Source organism: Geospiza fortis, unplaced genomic scaffold, assembly GCF_000277835.1.
Source record: "Geospiza fortis unplaced genomic scaffold, GeoFor_1.0 scaffold164, whole genome shotgun sequence".
Classification (NCBI taxonomy): domain Eukaryota; kingdom Metazoa; phylum Chordata; class Aves; order Passeriformes; family Thraupidae; genus Geospiza; species Geospiza fortis.
In genome coordinates this window covers 84,415-101,788 of record NW_005054426.1, presented here as the reverse complement: position 1 = coordinate 101,788, position 17,374 = coordinate 84,415, and the positions used below count along the sequence as shown (strand labels likewise).

The following is a 17,374-nucleotide window of genomic DNA, read 5'->3' as shown; positions in this document are numbered from 1 at the left end:
TCCCTGGAGCTGTGCTGCTGGCCTCAGAGAAAATCTCATCTCTTTTAACAAAACACTGATCTTTTCAGAACAGAAATGTCATTCCTTGCCACTTCCTCTTTTCACTGCTGCAGCTCAGAAGTCCTGGCACCTTCCCAGTTCATGGGCTTTGCCGTGCCTTTGGAGCTGGAATCCATCTATCCTTGCTGGCAGAATAAAAACTAATGAAAAGAAGGGAAAAGGACTGATGAGTTAATTAGATGCAGCTCCTGGGAGCACAAACGCAGGCGTAGGCAGAGAAATTATCCAGGCGCACAAGAACTATCACACAGGAGCAAAGCAAAGATATATTTGATTTGAGCCACCATCTGACAAGAGCTACATAAAATGTTTTGAAGAAAGATGTAATTCAGCAAATTACATCCACTCAGTCAGGTCTCATCGTGGTTTATAGAAGGAAGGGAGTGGTTTAAGTGTTTAATTTACAACATTACCACATATATATATATTAAAATGTGTATTTTTAGCCATACAAATGTTGAGTACAGCTTAAAGCCTCGTTTCATTGACTAAACATCATACATAATTAATTTAAAAATCTAGCTATTATTTAGTAAAATACTCTTTCCTTCTTCAGTGCTGAATTATTTTCACTGAACGTTGCCTTTCCTGGACACTGAGCTTATCTTACTTTGGGTTTATTTATTTTCAGCACAGGTGTCTATCACCACTCTGGTTTCATGTTCTGCTGATGCCAGGGATTTGAATATCTATTAGTACCTGAATCTGCAGACAAGAACAGAAAGCTGACTGCTTTCCTAGAGAGCACCTGCACTCCAAGGAACTCACTGCTTCCATGGGTACACACGAAAAGCAAACTGAAAAAGGATGGTCTCAAAGTTGTATCAAGTGACCAGGGAATGACACTGATTAAATGTCCCTCAACCTCCAGATTAGATATTAGGCATAAGGGAGAGAAGGGTAATTAAAGGTCTCCAGACATGTATTTTGGATTTCAAACAGGTTTTTTAATCAAATATTCCATTAATACCTATCACATAGTCTTCTTCATCAGTAAGTTCTTTATAAAGAAGAGCCACATAATTTTTCACAGGAAGAAAGAGACACAAAGATTTGAAGTGACTTACCACAAGGCCACGCAAGTGGAAGAAGAACCTAGCTATTTTAAAGCCCTTTAGGAGGCAATATGCCTTCCTTAACCAAGTGCTTCTCTCCTGAGAGCTGCCTTTTGAGGGTCAAATTAACATCAAAATTTTGGCACTAACTCAAAGCCTGATCCATGCTTAAAAAAAAACCATAAACACATGTTTAGGCTTGGGAATATTATCTCTCTGTAACTGGACAATAAGAAATTTTGTGTAAGAAGGCCAAGATTCATTGGGATGAATAGTAGAAAACTTGGGTAACAGGCTTGTGGAAAAATCTTCTCTTTTTAGCAGGTTCCATGTGGCCTCCTCTGACATTTTTTATTGCTTTTCAATCCTGTGAGAGAGCACAGGCCTCCAGGGAGAAGCACATGGGTGTGGCAGAGCCCCAGAGAGTACCCACCAGCCCTGGGAAAAGATGAAGTTAACTGGAGAATGGTTCTTGCCTCCAAGCAGGCTGGGAACACCACTCTTTGCAGCTCCAAGCTAGCTAAGAAAGGACACAAATAACTGCTTTGCTCTCCATGCCTTTCCTACCCACCATAAGCTGCTTTGGACCAGTTCTAATCAGGAGCTAACATTTATCTGGAGTAAACTGCCCAGAGGTAGCAATCCTGATGTGTCCATGGAGTTAACATGGATAGGAAACACAGAATTCGCTGTTTGGTGATCTGGAGATTTCATCTAAACCAAAGGAAAGCATGAAACCCTGTCCTCAGAGTGTCACCATGATATTTTCTGAAAAACTCCTTCGGCAGGATTTTTCTCCTGAGAAGCTGAGAAGCCTCAGAAAAGAAATGTAAACAATAATTATCTGATTGACTGGAATGTGATTTGGAGAACTGCTTACCCAGCATGTGAATTGTTTTTAATTAATGACCAATCCCAGTTCAGCTGTGTTGGGACTCTGGTCAGTCACAGGTTTTTACTATTCATTCTTGTTTTAGCCTTCTGATGTCTTCTCTCACTTTCTTTAGTATAGTTTTAGTATGTAATTTTCTTTTAATATAATATAATACCATAATATAATAAATCAGCCTTCTGAGAACTTGGAGTCAATTCTCATCTCTCTCCTCGTCCTGGGGACCCTCACAACATCAGAGGACACATCTGAGAGGGACCAAGGAATGATGTGTGACCAAAGCAGACACTGGTAAATGGAAAAAATTGATGGGTAGTGACTAAGTAGAAAATCAAAGTAATCTTCTTTGCAATAAACAGATGAGCACAGAGGAAACTGTATCAACTCTTGTTTGACGCAGCACAGACCACAAATCAGGGCTGGAATGGTACATGAAAAACAGTCACGATCTCAAAAGCACCTATTCCAGAGCTTTTCATAGAGTCCACTTTGTGCAGATGGATGGGTATCACACAATTGGATGAAGTTAAATGTATACCACCACTATAAACAGCAGCAAGGAGTGATGCCTCTGGATTGCTGGTGCTTGATTTTCCATGTCCACTTCAGCACGAGGATAATTTTTATGACAGACACAAGCAAGGCTTCAGTTTAGCCACATCTTTGGGCCTCTAGCACAAAAATGTTTGGTCTTACAACAGTTGTTCAGTCATCCCCTGCTCTTATTCCAAATAAGCAATCCATCACATTCTCTAAAATCTGGATCCTCCCAGGAAAATTAACATTACATTTTATTTTGACAAATTACATACCAGTGCATTTCTTCTGCAACTGATTCTATCCAGCACAACTTCATTGTAATGAACACAGCCCAGCAGAGGCAGAACAGTAAAAGCCAAGAGATGTATAAAAAGACTAGGAAAGCTATCAGCACTCAGGAGTTCAGAGATCCAGATCCTGTTTCCCTTCTCTAGCTTCCTAAGTTAGATATGACTTCTGACAGTACTGCCAGTTACCAGCAGAGCCTGTGGCATAAAGAATGCACTACAACCTGGAGACTTTTTTCCTTTTTTAAGGTACTCAACAGCATAAATTCCCAGACAAATTCTTAGGGAATTCTGCTTAAAAGAGACCTCCAGGCAAAGCATGAACTATTAAACCCTTGCATTCTGAATGTCCAGCCAGGTTTCTTTTCCCCACCTTGACTGTAACATCCTTATCTGCATGCTGGCAATCTGATGGAGACAATGATGAAAGCTGACCCGATTGGTCCAGCTAAGTGTACCAAAGGTAAGTCAGATATGACACAGATTCAGTCATTTTATCCCAGGACCCGATTGGTCCAGCTAAGTGTACCAAAGGTAAGTCAGATATGACACAGATTCAGTCATTTTATCCCAGGACCCGATTGGTCCAGCTAAGTGTACCAAAGGTAAGTCATAAAATCATTGAGGGTTTAGGTTGGAATTGACTTTAAAGATCAGGGATCCAAGGGCAACCATAGCTTTTCTGAACTTCCTGCGCTGGGGCCTCACTACCCTAAAAGGGAAGAATTTCTTTCCAATATCCAATCTAAATTTATTCTGTTTCAGTCTGAAACCATTCCCCCTTGTCCTGTCACTCTAGGCCGTTGTCAATAGAGTCTCTCCAACTTTCTTGCAGGCTCCCTTCAGGTACTGGAAGGCTGCAACTAGATCACCTCTTTTCCAAATCCATGCTGACCTTCAAGTCACCTCCTTTTCCTTCATGTACCCAGAAAGGCGTGAAGAAAATTCACACCATGATTTCCTTTTTCAGGGACAGGAGTGAAATTGCCTGGTCTGCAGCTGCCTGAATTGACCCTCTTGCCCCTTCTGACAAAAGGTGAAGCATTTGTCCTTTTTTTCAGCCATTAGTGTTCTCTAGAATATAGAAATACTGAAGGCTTCTGAAATAAATGGGATCTTCATGCTCTCTTTAGCCCCCTGGCAAAGAAACTGGCTGCAAAACATACTCACACACAGAGTTCTCATCAAGTCAGCTTCCTGGAGATCAAAGCAAGGACAGCAGCTTGGGAACTGCCCACATCCAACTGGGAGTCAACCATCAGGGAGACAGCATGCCTCTAGGCACGGATACAGCACAGTAAGGAGCACATCAGCTTTCTGAAGAGGTTATTGCCTTTCTGCAAGCAACCTCCCCAAGAAGAAATCTAGCCATTAAATTGTTTTTCCCTCCTCCACCATTTAGAATTTTGTCACACTTTGTATGGAAATGCCCTTCCCAGTGCTGAAATTATCTGAAGGTGTATATTTCAGGTGCTTAATTCCTTGGGTGTGGGCACACATACAATGCTAGAAGGGCACAGTTGTATTCACCTGGTCTTCCGAAATGTGAGCTTATCACTTGAGGAATGATAAGCCCTTTTCTTACCCTCCTGCGTCCCTATTGTTGCATTCTCACAGCCTGCTTTATACCTGAACATCTTGGATAATGAGTGAGGTACTTCTAAAAAAGGTTTAAAGAGGTCAGACTGAGAGTTGTTACAGAAAGTATCATGAAACTTTTGAGTGGAGGTGTAATTACCCATACTTACAATGTGTGTATGTGTGTGTCTTAGCAGATTTTGATACATCTTTAATAAATAAAATACTAACATAAACTTCAGACAAGTACAGAGCTGTCTGGACACCCTAATTTTTCAAGATGCATTCACGAAAAAAAAGAGAATCCAAATAACTTATTCTTGCCTCATCCAAAGGGGAAATTTTCAATGTCGTGGAAAAAAACTGGCCACTGACTAGAAATTTTTACTGTAATTTAGTAAAAATTTAGTTCTAGTTCTGCAATTATAAAAATAAAAAACTGAAGTAGTTGAAAAAGTCAATTGTTACTTTGGAAGAGTATTTTGGGGTTAGGGGATTTCTTTCCCCTCTTTTTAGGGCCTTGGGGTTAGAGCTCTACCAAAGCAGTCAAGGTAATTCAAGAAAAAAGTCCATTTTGCTTGTCCTTACCCATATTTTCTTTGCCAAAAAAACCATATGGGAGACATTCTTTTCCCCTCCCAACTAGGAAGGTACTGACTGTTCATTGTAAACACTTTATTATATAGATGAAGTACTCATAGTATTATACACAACTGTAATCCCAGTAATGCCCATCTTGGATCCGGGTTCCTGTTTTGCTGAGCTCAGCAGTAAATTCAAGGTTTGAAAACAGATTTTAGTGTTTGGCAGATACAAAACCAAAATAAGAGACCCTTGTTCCTAAACTAAGCTATGAAATCCCACTTTTAGGATGAGATGGCAACACAAGGAGACAACTTGCAGAATAGACAAGAAAGATGATGTCTTGGTTTGGAAAGACAGGAGTCTGCTAAGGAAGGCAGGAGCCTCCCCTGAAATTGAGAATGTAAACCCTCCCCACCCCTCCGAATTGCTACAATTTTAAATTAAGGGGCTCTCAGGCAAAGATATGGGAGCAGGCAATAACAGTTCTTTAATAGGGAAGAAATAAAAAGAATAAAATAAACAATACAGTCCACTGGAACAACACTGACAGAGTCAGAACCCAACCTGACACCCTGCTGGTCAGGGTGCTGGTGGCAGTCCGATTGAAAATGTGGCTGCAGTCCTCTGAAGTATCAGGTGTGGTTCTGTTGGAGCAAGGGGGTTCTGTAGAGAAGGATGTAGTCTTCCTCTGAAGATCCAGGAGGAAAAGGTAGCTGCTGTTCCTCTGGGGAATCTCGTGGAGAAAAAAACTGAAACTGCAATTTCAGAATCTCGGAGTATATGGGGTAGCAGTGCTTGGCTCCTCCCTCTGGGCGGAGCATCTCACAATGGGATGTTATAGTTCTTATCAGTCATGCACCGATATTCAATAATCTGTTATCAGCGGAGGTCCCCTCCCGAGGAAGGTGTGAATGTGGTCATTCAAAGAGAGAGATAAGGCAAACTGCTCACTTGACAAGGTAATCAGCCATACAGATGGTAATGGAAAACATCTTGCATGCAATCTTCAACAGATGAGATGACACAAAATAATGGAGATCAAAAGTACACACACAGTTAGTTAGTTAGTATCAAAGGTTTGTTTGGTTTTTAAACAAGCCACAAGTCAGTGCTTGTTTTTGTTACTCATATTTGCTATTTCTACTGCAGCAGTGCCCAGAAGTCCCATCCAGACATCCCACGCTCAGTCCCTGCTTTTAAATCTTGATGCAATCAGATACTATCTCAAAGCTTCATGTATGAGGAGATCACTCTAAGTTTTCTCTCTCATCTAAATCATATAATAATAAGCCATAACACTTGGCAAAACTCATCCAATTCAGATCGTAATAACATAAGGCAAGTTTCTGTTAACTCTTCAGCGGCACCCACTTCAACACAATCTCCTTGAATTTAGGATAAGCACAAGAATGATGCACCACTGAAGACACACCGACCTTCTTCAAAGAAATTAAGTGAAAGCTTATAGTAACTGAGCATATATAGGGTCAAAAACCAGTCTAGTGATAATTTTCAACAGAGCGAATAAAGCATGCCTTGATTTTAAAAATATTTAGCTAGACTAGCAACCCTTTCCCTTCACCAACTCAAAATCAAACATAGCTCAGGCCAGAACAACAGGCTCTGGACAACCACCTCCACAGTCCAGAGTGCAGCAGTGAATCATACCTGTTCCCAGAATTAATAGGGTTTCCCTCTGCAGAGTCAGACCAGCTCATTCTGGGAGTCTGCCTGCTGTCAGTTTGTGCTGTTCACAGTCACACCATCATTCACATTTAACTACGAATGGAAGAGCTGTTTTGTTTCAAGAAGCAAAATTAATTTATAACACTAACAATACTCTCACTCTCAGCTCCCTTAAAAGAAAACAAAAGGCCTAATACACACCCCCAGAAAATTACCAAAGCCCAATTTTCAGGCTTGAGTTCCTTGGCACAATTCAGACATTTTGATTTATGTATGTAATATTATGATGCAAGTCAGAACCTCACAGTTTTTTAAAACAATCTCCCTAATATATTTGGCAGTTCTTATGGCTCTGGTAAATGTAATAAAAACAGCAGGTTGGATTTGTCAGAGTAAACTGCAGTCAAGGGTGACCTCCAGACAACTTTTAAGCTGTGTGATCCTCCAGAAAATAGATTTTAGCATCAATTGTGGGACACCCAGAAGATCAAAAGCTCTGAATTTTGAGTATTAAGATGCACCCCTGTGTCGCAAGCAAGAGCTCTCTCAGAGGCTCAAAGGATCAGAGTACTCCCCCCACTTCTCCCCAGTATTTCAACAACTTTTGTTTATCTGTGTCCTAGCCAAGGATTAGGTTTTGAAAGGGAAGTAAAAACAGAAGTTTAAAGATTCTGCCCCACTATCTTTAGGATTTCTTCTTAAACTGCTGTGTTTTGTTGACAACAAAATTTATTTATTTCTTTTCAGGGTGTCTCACTCAACCCACTACACAGGGTCTTCTGACAAAACTGATCCTTAGGTTTCATTATTCAGCCACGGTCTGCTGCTACGGAAGAAAAAAATACTGGTAAGGAAGGCCAGAGTTCAATTTAGGAAAACAGAATAGCTTTCTTTAAGAAAAAAATGGAAGAAACAGCTGAGGATAGAATGGAATAAAATCAGACACAAAGGATAAAATTTAAGTTCATTTGAGTTAACTTTACATTGTGTTGAATGACCAAATAGCCCATTCTGCTCTTTGGGTGCTGACTGATGGCTCCATTGCCAACCCACTGCAGAAAGAGATGAGCCTGTGTTCTAAGCTATGATTTTCAGGCCCTCAGAGCGTGTCTGAGGTCAGATGTCCTCATTCAGCCCCTATTCCAAGCAGAGAACCCACGCCCACAGATGAGCTGCGGTACACGAGCAGATCCGCTTGGTGTCCACAGCGGTTCTGAAGTGCAACAGTCCAAAAAGGAATTGTGCCAACTCGCACACATCAAGAGCCAAGTCCCAGGCTCCAGCAAAATGACAAATGTTTAAAAATATGTTTGCTGAAGGCCTTGCAGGTGAATGGGTCACTTGGCAAAACTGCGAACACAAGACATGCTGTGCAGCAGACTAAAAGCTCAGCTCTCTCCTGTGTGCCGGAACAAAACCAGGATCCAGGAGAAATTGGCAGCTTACAAAGGATGCCCAACAGGACCTCTCTAATGATGTTGCTCCATGGCCTTGCTGCCAGCAAAAGCTGCTGGGAAATCGCTCTTATTTCTGCTACTGATGTAAAACTCCCAAGCCTGCATAGAAGCACTTTTCTCTTCAATGCTCTTTGCTCTTTTCCCTTCCTCTTTGAAAATGCCAATCTGAACTCCTCCATGCCTGTCAGCACACTCCCCCACTTCCTTGACTTTTTCCTTTAGGATATGTAGACAGGAATGGTGGTGATGCTAGAAGTTGTCTCCTAGCGAGGAGACCTGGAAAGATTAAACTTTCCAGATGGAGAGATCGCCAACTGGCATAAAAGCAAATTTTGTGCATTAGAGAATCTAAAGCTTCCCTTTAGTCATACGAAAAAAATTCTAACATTAGGATACTATTTCCATCTCCAACTTGACACACAAGGCTGAGTTCAGAAGCAGTCACATGGGAAAAGAGGTGGATGAGAGCAGTATCAATACAGGCAGATGGTCAGCACTACCAATAAAACAATTACTTCTTGGGTTTAGTAGCTTGCAAATCCAGAAATTGTCTAGCTTGCTTATGCTCCAAAGCTAGAATCAGACGGTATTGGTTTCCCAGATTTAGAAGAGTGATGAACTGAATTTTCATCTCAGTACCAAACATTTTTCCCTGTGTTTAAGTTGCTATCATCCGAAGCTGAAATACTGGCAGGGAAATCAAACTCATACATGTAATTATCCAGAACAAAAAGAAAATCACCAGAATGCCACAGAATTAAAAGGATGGCTTGTAACTACTTATGTGGGCCCATCACCTCTTTGAAATCTACCTTTCAGGAGATATTCAACCAAGGCTAAATGAAGTTACCAAGAGAAATTCCACTGATTCCAAGAACTGGGCCTTGGCTGCAAACCAGAAAGTACTCAGGTAGAAATGCAAATTTCAAGAAATGTTATGAAGATCCTTTAAAGCTGTGACTCAACTACAATCTTAGTTTGCTAACTTCCTTATGAGAGTCCCTCCTTCTTCTGTATGACACCCTTGTACATTGAAGAAAAAATATTGTGAAGCTATAGGCTGTAAGTGTCTCAAAATATCACTGCTTATGGAGCACCTAAAATGCATTTCATTTGACAGATGGCAGCAAATGCAGCTTAACCGCAGCCTCTACGCTGTTACTGGCAGGAGAAAATCTTATTGTTGATTTTAATTGCATAATTCTCAAGATACTGCATGCTCATTTGCTTCAAGGGCTGAACTTTTATTTTGTCATTTATCAGCTGGTGGAATCTTCACTGCAGAATCTTCACTTACACACAAATCCCTTGGTATACCCACCACTAAATAAAACAAAAATGGCTAGCTTGAAAGACAGTGTCCTTATGCATATATGTGCATTTGTGTCTATATAAATCTGTATGTGTTAATTGGACTGCAGAGCGCAATGCTTTTGTGCTGGCTGCATAAAAGCTTGTCCATAACATTCCTTGGACAAAATGAGGTCTCTGACCATAAGAGTTGTCAGACAGCAGCATACTGTTAACCACAGTATCTTTACAGATTTAGCAGAATAACTGAATATTAATATTTAAACATGTGCATGTCTCTTGTCAGATATCTTATGTGAAACTGAGAAAATTCACCTTTGTTTTCAGCTTTTTTTAAACTTTACTGCATGAGCAGCACATGCGTTAGCATACAGTTGGCTGTAGGGATTTTTCTGGAATGCTTCTATTTGAGGCTCTGTATTCTCTTCTGGAGGTATTGCTGTTTACATCACCATCTACTTGACATCACAAAGTGATTTTAAGGGGAAAAAACCCAGACAAACAAAAAAAACCTTCTGAAATCTGATTGATTTATCATGATGCCAGCCACAAAAAAGTTGCATGAAACCAAGAAGTAAAGACAAAAGTGAGGGGCAGGTTTTACAGATTGTTCTGCAGGTGGTGGGTATGTGTGTAGAATGACATGAAGACAGAAACCATTAACCTCCTGGCTGGTGCAGCTGAGCAAGTAGGCACAGAGAAAGCTGAGGTGTACAAAATGATCTTGTTTTACCCTTCATACAAGGCACACACACATTGCGAGGATCAAGACTGCTGAGCTGGCAGCTGCTGCCGGGCAGGTGGCCCCTGGTTGATGTCGGACTACCCTGATTCATGCTGGGTTTCTACTTCCAGGGGAAGATGAGGAAACTGATGTGTCAGGTTTTGACACCAAAACTTTTTCCTTCACAGAATGATGAACACACTTGAAATGAACTGAGAAGCATTTTTGCTTTCAACAAATTACTAATTTCAGAGTAATCCACCTAATTTCTACAGTTTCATATCGTACTGTGCTCTTGTTTTTCATTTAGAATTGTATGTCATTTAAACATTCTTAATTACTTGGTGATTTACTGCGTACCTTTGTACAACTGGAGGAAACTGAAAACTGCAGTCTATTTTAAAAGAATTGACTTTACTACTGTGAATACCCCCAAGAGCAGAAGGACTGAAGACAGTTTGCAAAGATGGAGCCACTGTGACCTCTCCTTGACAGCAATAAAACAGGTTTGAATTCTGTACCATCTGGCAGAGCTTGTGACCTGGAGACAAATGGCATCCCCAAGGCTTCCCTGGGTTTCAGCAGCATTGTTTCTTTAAATAAAAGACAATGTACAACACCATTAGGTCATAATCTTTTCTAGAGCCTCCAGTACTGCAAATTCTGCTTTTAAGGGGCCAGATCAGCAGAACCATGCTGATAACACCACAGAACTGCATCTCTAAGTGACCAGAGACTGATGTTTCAGGGAGAGAGTCATGCAGGAGTACAAGGAGAACCTATGTAATATAAAGGGGACAGCTTCTTGCAGTCAGAGATGCCTTTGGGAAGGGTCTAGAGCACAAGTCTTATGAGGAGTGGCTTAGAGAGCTGGGGTTGTTTAGCCTGGAAAAAAGAAGGCTCAGGGGTACCTCATGGCTCTCTACATGGCTCTCTACCTGAAAGGAGGCTTTAACAAAGTAATGGCCAGTCTCTTCTCCCAGGTAACAAGTGATAGCATGAATGGTCTCGAGTTGTATCATGGAAGGGTTAAATTGGATATAAGGAAAAATATTTTCACCAAAGGGTTATCAAGCATTGAAATAGGCTGGGAGTGGTTGAGTCACCATTCCTGGAGGTATTTAAAAGATACGAAGATGTGATGCTTAAGAACATAGTTTAGTGGTGGACTTGGCAGTTCTGGGTTAACAGCTGGACTGATCATAGGAGTTTTTTTGCCAAGATAACTGATTCTATGGCTCTATGATTCTACAACTCATTTGTTCTTCAAACACTCAAAGATAAAAAAAAAATATTATTTTAGTTCTGGCCTTGAACACTTCAAGGGATAGGGCACGTACAGAATCAGAGAATCAGTTAGGTTGGAAAAGATCTCTGAGATCATTGAGTCCAGCCTATGACCTAACACCACCATGTTCCATCAACCTAAAAACTTCATTAACCCTGATCCAAGTACAAGCCACTCTATAGTGGTCACAGCAGATTTCAGGGATGCTCCAGATGGAGTGACACGGCACTGGTTTGCCATGGAGAGCCTTTACTGCTTATGGTGATGAGTGAGGGGGCTAAGTCATAGGAGGGAAAGATAAATCTCGAATGATTTGCTGAAATTTACAGGGTCTTGCTGGATATTTCCTGATAAACACAGCACACTTCATGAGGAAATACTGAAGAGACAAAGGCGTCTGACAGCATTGCCCATCCCAATGTGCAGCTCCAGGCAAAGTTTTGCAGGGAAGAGAAGGTCTGTCTGTAGCATCCACTTTAACTACAAGGGTTAACTGTGGTTGGACGACAGGAAAAAGCAGCAGCATTTTACAGTCACATCCAATTCCCCATTTTCAGCAGCCTCATTCACAGCCTCCCTGTTTGCTCTCTGAATTATCAGAGACATTAATAAGAGCCTTTTCCACTCTCCACTTTGTCTGATCTTTCTAATTAGGAATACTGAACATATATATATATATATATATATATATATATATGTCCTGAGAAAGAGCCTGGCAGCAGCAAGCAGACTTGGTTCACTGCATGCAGGGCATGGAAAATGTTCTGCTCTCCCAGGGTCAACAGGAAAGCTACAATCAGTAACTCAGCATTAGCGCACTAACTGCTCTCCAGGGAATCCAAGACAACCCCTTCAAGCATTCCCGCCTATTTCTGTGCACAGAGGGAGCAGACAGCAAAAAATGCTCCTTGAAGCAATTCCCTACCTCCGATAAAGACATCTCTCCCATCAACTAACAATTATATAGCCCTGTCAATCTTTGCCTCATGATCCACATCTCTGGCCACATCCAGGCAGCAGCCCATACTAAAATCTGGGGCTTTTTGTGGAACAGCTGTGCTCTATGCAAGGCAGACGTGGCATTTCATTAAGGGCAGGGTAATAGCTTGATTCCCTTAGGGACCTGCCACTGGGAAACAGAACATCTCCTTTCATAAACAGGCAAGATCACCATGCTTGTTCTGGATTTGATGCTGAGATAACTGAGTATCTGTTCATTATACATTGAATATTAATGTACTAATGAACCCACATGTAAAACTAATTTTACTAAGGAAAGCAGCCTTATATTAAATTTCAATGCCTATTCAGCTACAGAATGCAGTCAAAGAATTCTGACTGATGCCGAAACTATTTTCTTAATTTTACTTTCCATGTTGGATTCAGAAGTTGAAAAATTCCAAGTACCCAACTGTTGAAAAGCCCAAACTAAGCTATTTTGCCTGATCATACTGTATCACCCTTTTGTAACCACAGCTGCTCTTCTATTTGACAGGAGTAATCTTCCAGCAGATTCACATGTGCACACTGTGAAGAAGACAGGACACAAATGTGACACTTCAGTATTCAAACCCCTGTAGATATAATGATAAAAGCCACACAAATTTCACAGAGATATTTGAAGAGGGATCAAAATTCTAGGCAAGATCTTTCAAAATATTTCTAAATACTACCAAAAATCAGGAGTCCCCAGAGGACCTTTCCTGAAGAACCTAAACATTATGCAACTAATTTTAACCAATCTGCTTCACTCTGATCTTACTTCAGCCCAAATATCCATTTTATCTCTTTGCTTAGAATATTTAGAAGTTGGCAACCTGTATTTCTCTGTTCCTTTGGTTCCTGGAATACTTACTTTCTGGATGTGCAAACAAGAAAATCCAGAGGCCAACACTAGGTCAAAGCTAAATGCAAAAGAAGGAGTTACTTGCAAAGTGAATGTATCATGGGACAGTAGAGAAGATTACACAGGGTAGGATATGAAAGAAGAAATAAAGTATGTTCTCCTAAACCCAGATACAAATACTATTCTGCATTAAATCAACAGTTTGTGGGGAAAAAGAGTAATTATTCACTAGAGTTTAGAAATTATAAAGGTACATGTAAATAACACACATAAATAAGAGAAAGGATTTTATTCTGAAGCTTCCTATGCTTACTCCAATATATCTCATCAGAGATCGTGATCAGAAATTTCAAATGCGAATGTTGTCTGAAGATTTGGAACAAAGTTTTGTTGCATTTTTATTTGTTATATACCTCAGGGATTTCCCAAACTGGCACATGCAAACCAGAACAGTAAATGAAAGGGCAGTCTCTAGATTGTGGTCAACTAGAAAAAGTCTGCAAAAATGTTAAGAATAATGTTTCCTGCCCTCCTTGTCTGTCATTAAATTAACATCTAGTGGAATTAACAGTTTCATTTTTAGAAAAAAAATCCTCCAAGGGTGTCAACATTTGTACATGACAAACACCTTTGAGGAGTAGGGTTTCTGCCTTAGGCAAGGATTTTTGAGTAGTTTTAAAATGATCAGCATCAGAAAGACAGCTTCTTCCTTAAGAGGACCTGGATGACTTGGGTAAGTTTTTTTTCTTCCCAAGGCTACAGAAGCCTAACTTAGAGCTCTGCCTTCTCCTTTTCTTAATTTGAAACACACTGGAGCAGGCTGCCAAAGGTTCAAGCAGAGGTTATCATGTCCTGTTTGCTGTTGGCAAGTCTAAAACTGCTGAAACATCCTAGGAAGAAAAATGGGTACATCTAATATAGCTGCAACAATAAAATAGCTACTAGGGAACCCCACCTAGAGCTAATAATACCTCCAAGTTGTGCTGCTCAACTGAAAAGATAAGCCAGCAGCATTTATACACCAGATGCAAACAGACCTTACAGAAGTCTTGATAAATACCTAGGTTTATCATTTCCTCAAGTGTTTTAAAACACAAAAGGGAAAACCACACCACACTTGGGATTGTTTCACATTATCCACTGTGATGAGAGCTAGGGGTGGACTTGGCAGTGTGAGGTTAAGGGTTGGACTTAAAGACTTTGAGGATCTTCTCCAACCTAAATCATTCTATGACAGACTTGCAAAAAGCAACTAATGTGACTCTTTCCTTTTATACTACTCACAAATTTTCCTGAATATGAAAACAATCTACCCTCTGTTAAAAACACACCAAAACCAAACCAACTCTGTTCTTGGACATATGTAAGATTTTCCTAGCTTAATGCCTCAAAACATTAGAAGGAAAAAAACATGTTTTCTGCCAGACCTACTTGTCTCAAAGTTACCTCTTTTACCTCTAACTTCTGCAGAAGGAGAAGGATTCTTCCAGTCAAGTCTTGCTCAAACTTTTAGACCAATACTCCATAAAGATATGTTAACAATTCTCAGGTTAATTCCTAGTAATTCCTTGCCTGCTAGGGCCAGATCTGTCCCTTCCTCTCATTTCACATCAGCTATGTACAAATTCTCACTAGCATTAAGCACGAGCTTGAACTCTGACATTTATCATAGTTGGAAGAGTCTGAGCAAGTTCACAACCTCACCACTGGCTTAAGATCCAGAGGATCTTGAGAGCCTCAGGCCAAGTCAGTGTCTCCTTACAAATGTTTACATTTAATACAGCAAAGGGCTTTGACACCCTTCTTGTCACTATAGATTTTTTCACTGGGATGGCAAGCTAAACAGGATCAAGACACACAGGTGGAGATCATGCAAAACTGGAAGTAAAAAGATTACATCATTACAGTGTAAAATGCTCTGGCACCCATCAAAATCAGACATATACAGGTTTGTTCATGTACAATTCTTTTTGCTGTTTGTTTTAGACACAGGAAAAATACACAGCTGTTACAGCATTTTGTCAGCATTTTGCTCCTCATGAACTGAGTAAAACAGAAGCCCTTTGCTTCACCCAGCTAAATGGATTTCAGATTAGATTCCAGAATAAACCATACAAACTTACCTTACATTTCAACATGTTGGCCACTCTCTCTTGCATTGACTGTCCAGCCTTTGGCCTGACAAGAATATAAACTGCTTTCACTTCAGGGCTGGAGCGCAGAAGTTTTTCCACCAGTACTTTGCCCATGAAACCTGTAGCTCCTGTGATAAGTACGGTCTTCCCATTGTAATAAGCTGAGACTGAAGACATGGTGCTTTCTTGTTCTGTCCCTTCCTGCAGCAGGTACCTGAGAAAATGCAGAAATAAAGCTTTAAAGGCTTTTGGGATAACCTTTTTAGTCACCTAGGTAAACTCAAATTGGTTCAGTCAATGGCAATTTTAAAAATAATTTTTTTAAAAAAGGCTTTATTGCGAAAATAAACTACAAAAATCTGAGAAGCTTAAAAAAATCAAGCTCAGCCTTATCCTCTACGTGACACCACAGCTGCACACAGAGGTCAAACACAGCTCGTGCTGTCCAAGGCTCCCAGCAGGAGATGCTCACTGCAGTGCTGAAGAGTGTTTATCTGCTACTGTGAAGTGGCAGCCATGAAGATATGCAGCTACTTCTACAAGACAAAGGAGAAAGAAATTTCCTCACAAAACTTGCTGTGTTTTCCACTTCAATTCCACTGTGCCTACGGCACCATAACTCATCAACATGCTCAGACTTTTCCTGTTGCCTTGGCTTGGAATAACACCATGAAGAAAGCTCTTTCTCACAGAAGACAGTGCAGTGACACTGCTCTGCACAACTGCAATACCACGCGCAGGTTACAACCTTTCACAAGCTGTTATGGCCAGAATTCATCCCGGTTCACTCTAAGGAGTGTAGACACGATAGGCTTCCCTTTGGAGATTCACTGACACAGACCAGGTTCCCACATGATGTGTCCCGGTTAAATATTTTAATTAGATGCAATAGTTTCAGGCCTGAATGTTCCCAGCCATCGTGATTCAAACTCTTAAGTTGATTAAATGCAAACAAAGTTGGACTGAATCCTCTTAGAAAAGTCCTTCTTCCCCTATTAGCGTAACAGAAGCAAAACAACCATTTCTGAAGTGGGGCAGACCACAGCAAGCACAAAACACACACTGCAAGGAAAAGGCTCATGAAAAACACCAGTGACTGTTTTGAAAAAAGCCTACTGAATTTGAAATAAAAAGAAACAAGAATAGTAGAATGCTGCCAATCACGTATTCAAGAACCAGAACAGTGATCTTCAAGTATCCCAGAAAAATTCCTCCAGCAGAAACTTCAGAGACACAAACTAGGGAGTCAAGCCTAACAAAATACTACTTTTCTTTCCCACTGCTGCCTGGGACCACAGCACTCAGCATCAAAAAAATGAAAATCCCCAAATTTCTTCATCCATGACAAAACACCAGGTGTAGAATCCAGTTTAGAAAAGTGGGTCAAGAAGAATAACCTCTCAGGGACACTATTTTACAAACTAATAGCTGTGGGTATTCTGGCTCAGTGAATTTGGTTATTAGCCTACTTTCAGATGTTGCCAAGATTGTAACTTAGATGACTACAGAAGGCTCATCTAGGCCTATTAAAAACTTGTTCTTATGAAAGAGCCGGCCACTTGGGAAGTTAAATCAACAGGTTAAAACTATTGGATAATTAACTTATTTATAACAAAATGTCACGTCTCATTCCGATTCAGAAAAACTGACTCATACTGAAGACAGGAACTTGCAGAGCCAGGGAGCATGTGAAAAGTGTGTACGGCCAGAAGAAGGTTGTAGAAGTTTAGCCAGATGAAGGCAAAAGATCTCAGAAACTTGGCATGACACATGCCCTGCAACGTAGAAAAATGAAGGAGAGAAGTCCTTAGTCACTAGAGGCCATACCAATCCCAGTGAACAACAGGAAACAAAAAGATAAAATATAAGGACCACTTGCACCCACTGGATACTTGCTTTGAATTTGTATCCAGAGAATCATATCTGCACA

At 40.6% G+C, this 17,374-nt stretch overlaps 1 protein-coding gene across 3 annotated transcripts in view; it reads right to left on the bottom strand.

The window, feature by feature from the left end:
• Positions 1-17,374, bottom strand: part of LOC102040510 (fatty acyl-CoA reductase 1-like) — a 131,943-nt gene that overhangs the window by 55,819 nt on the left and 58,750 nt on the right. For all 3 annotated transcript variants that reach the window (XR_004082358.1, XM_031061793.1, XM_031061794.1), the window contains exon 2: positions 15,433-15,658. Coding sequence is in view for 2 of the 3 variants with exons in the window: in XM_031061793.1 (XP_030917653.1) it covers positions 15,433-15,621 (189 nt within the window). In the remaining variant the exon portion in view is untranslated. The remainder of the gene's footprint in view (positions 1-15,432; positions 15,659-17,374) is intronic.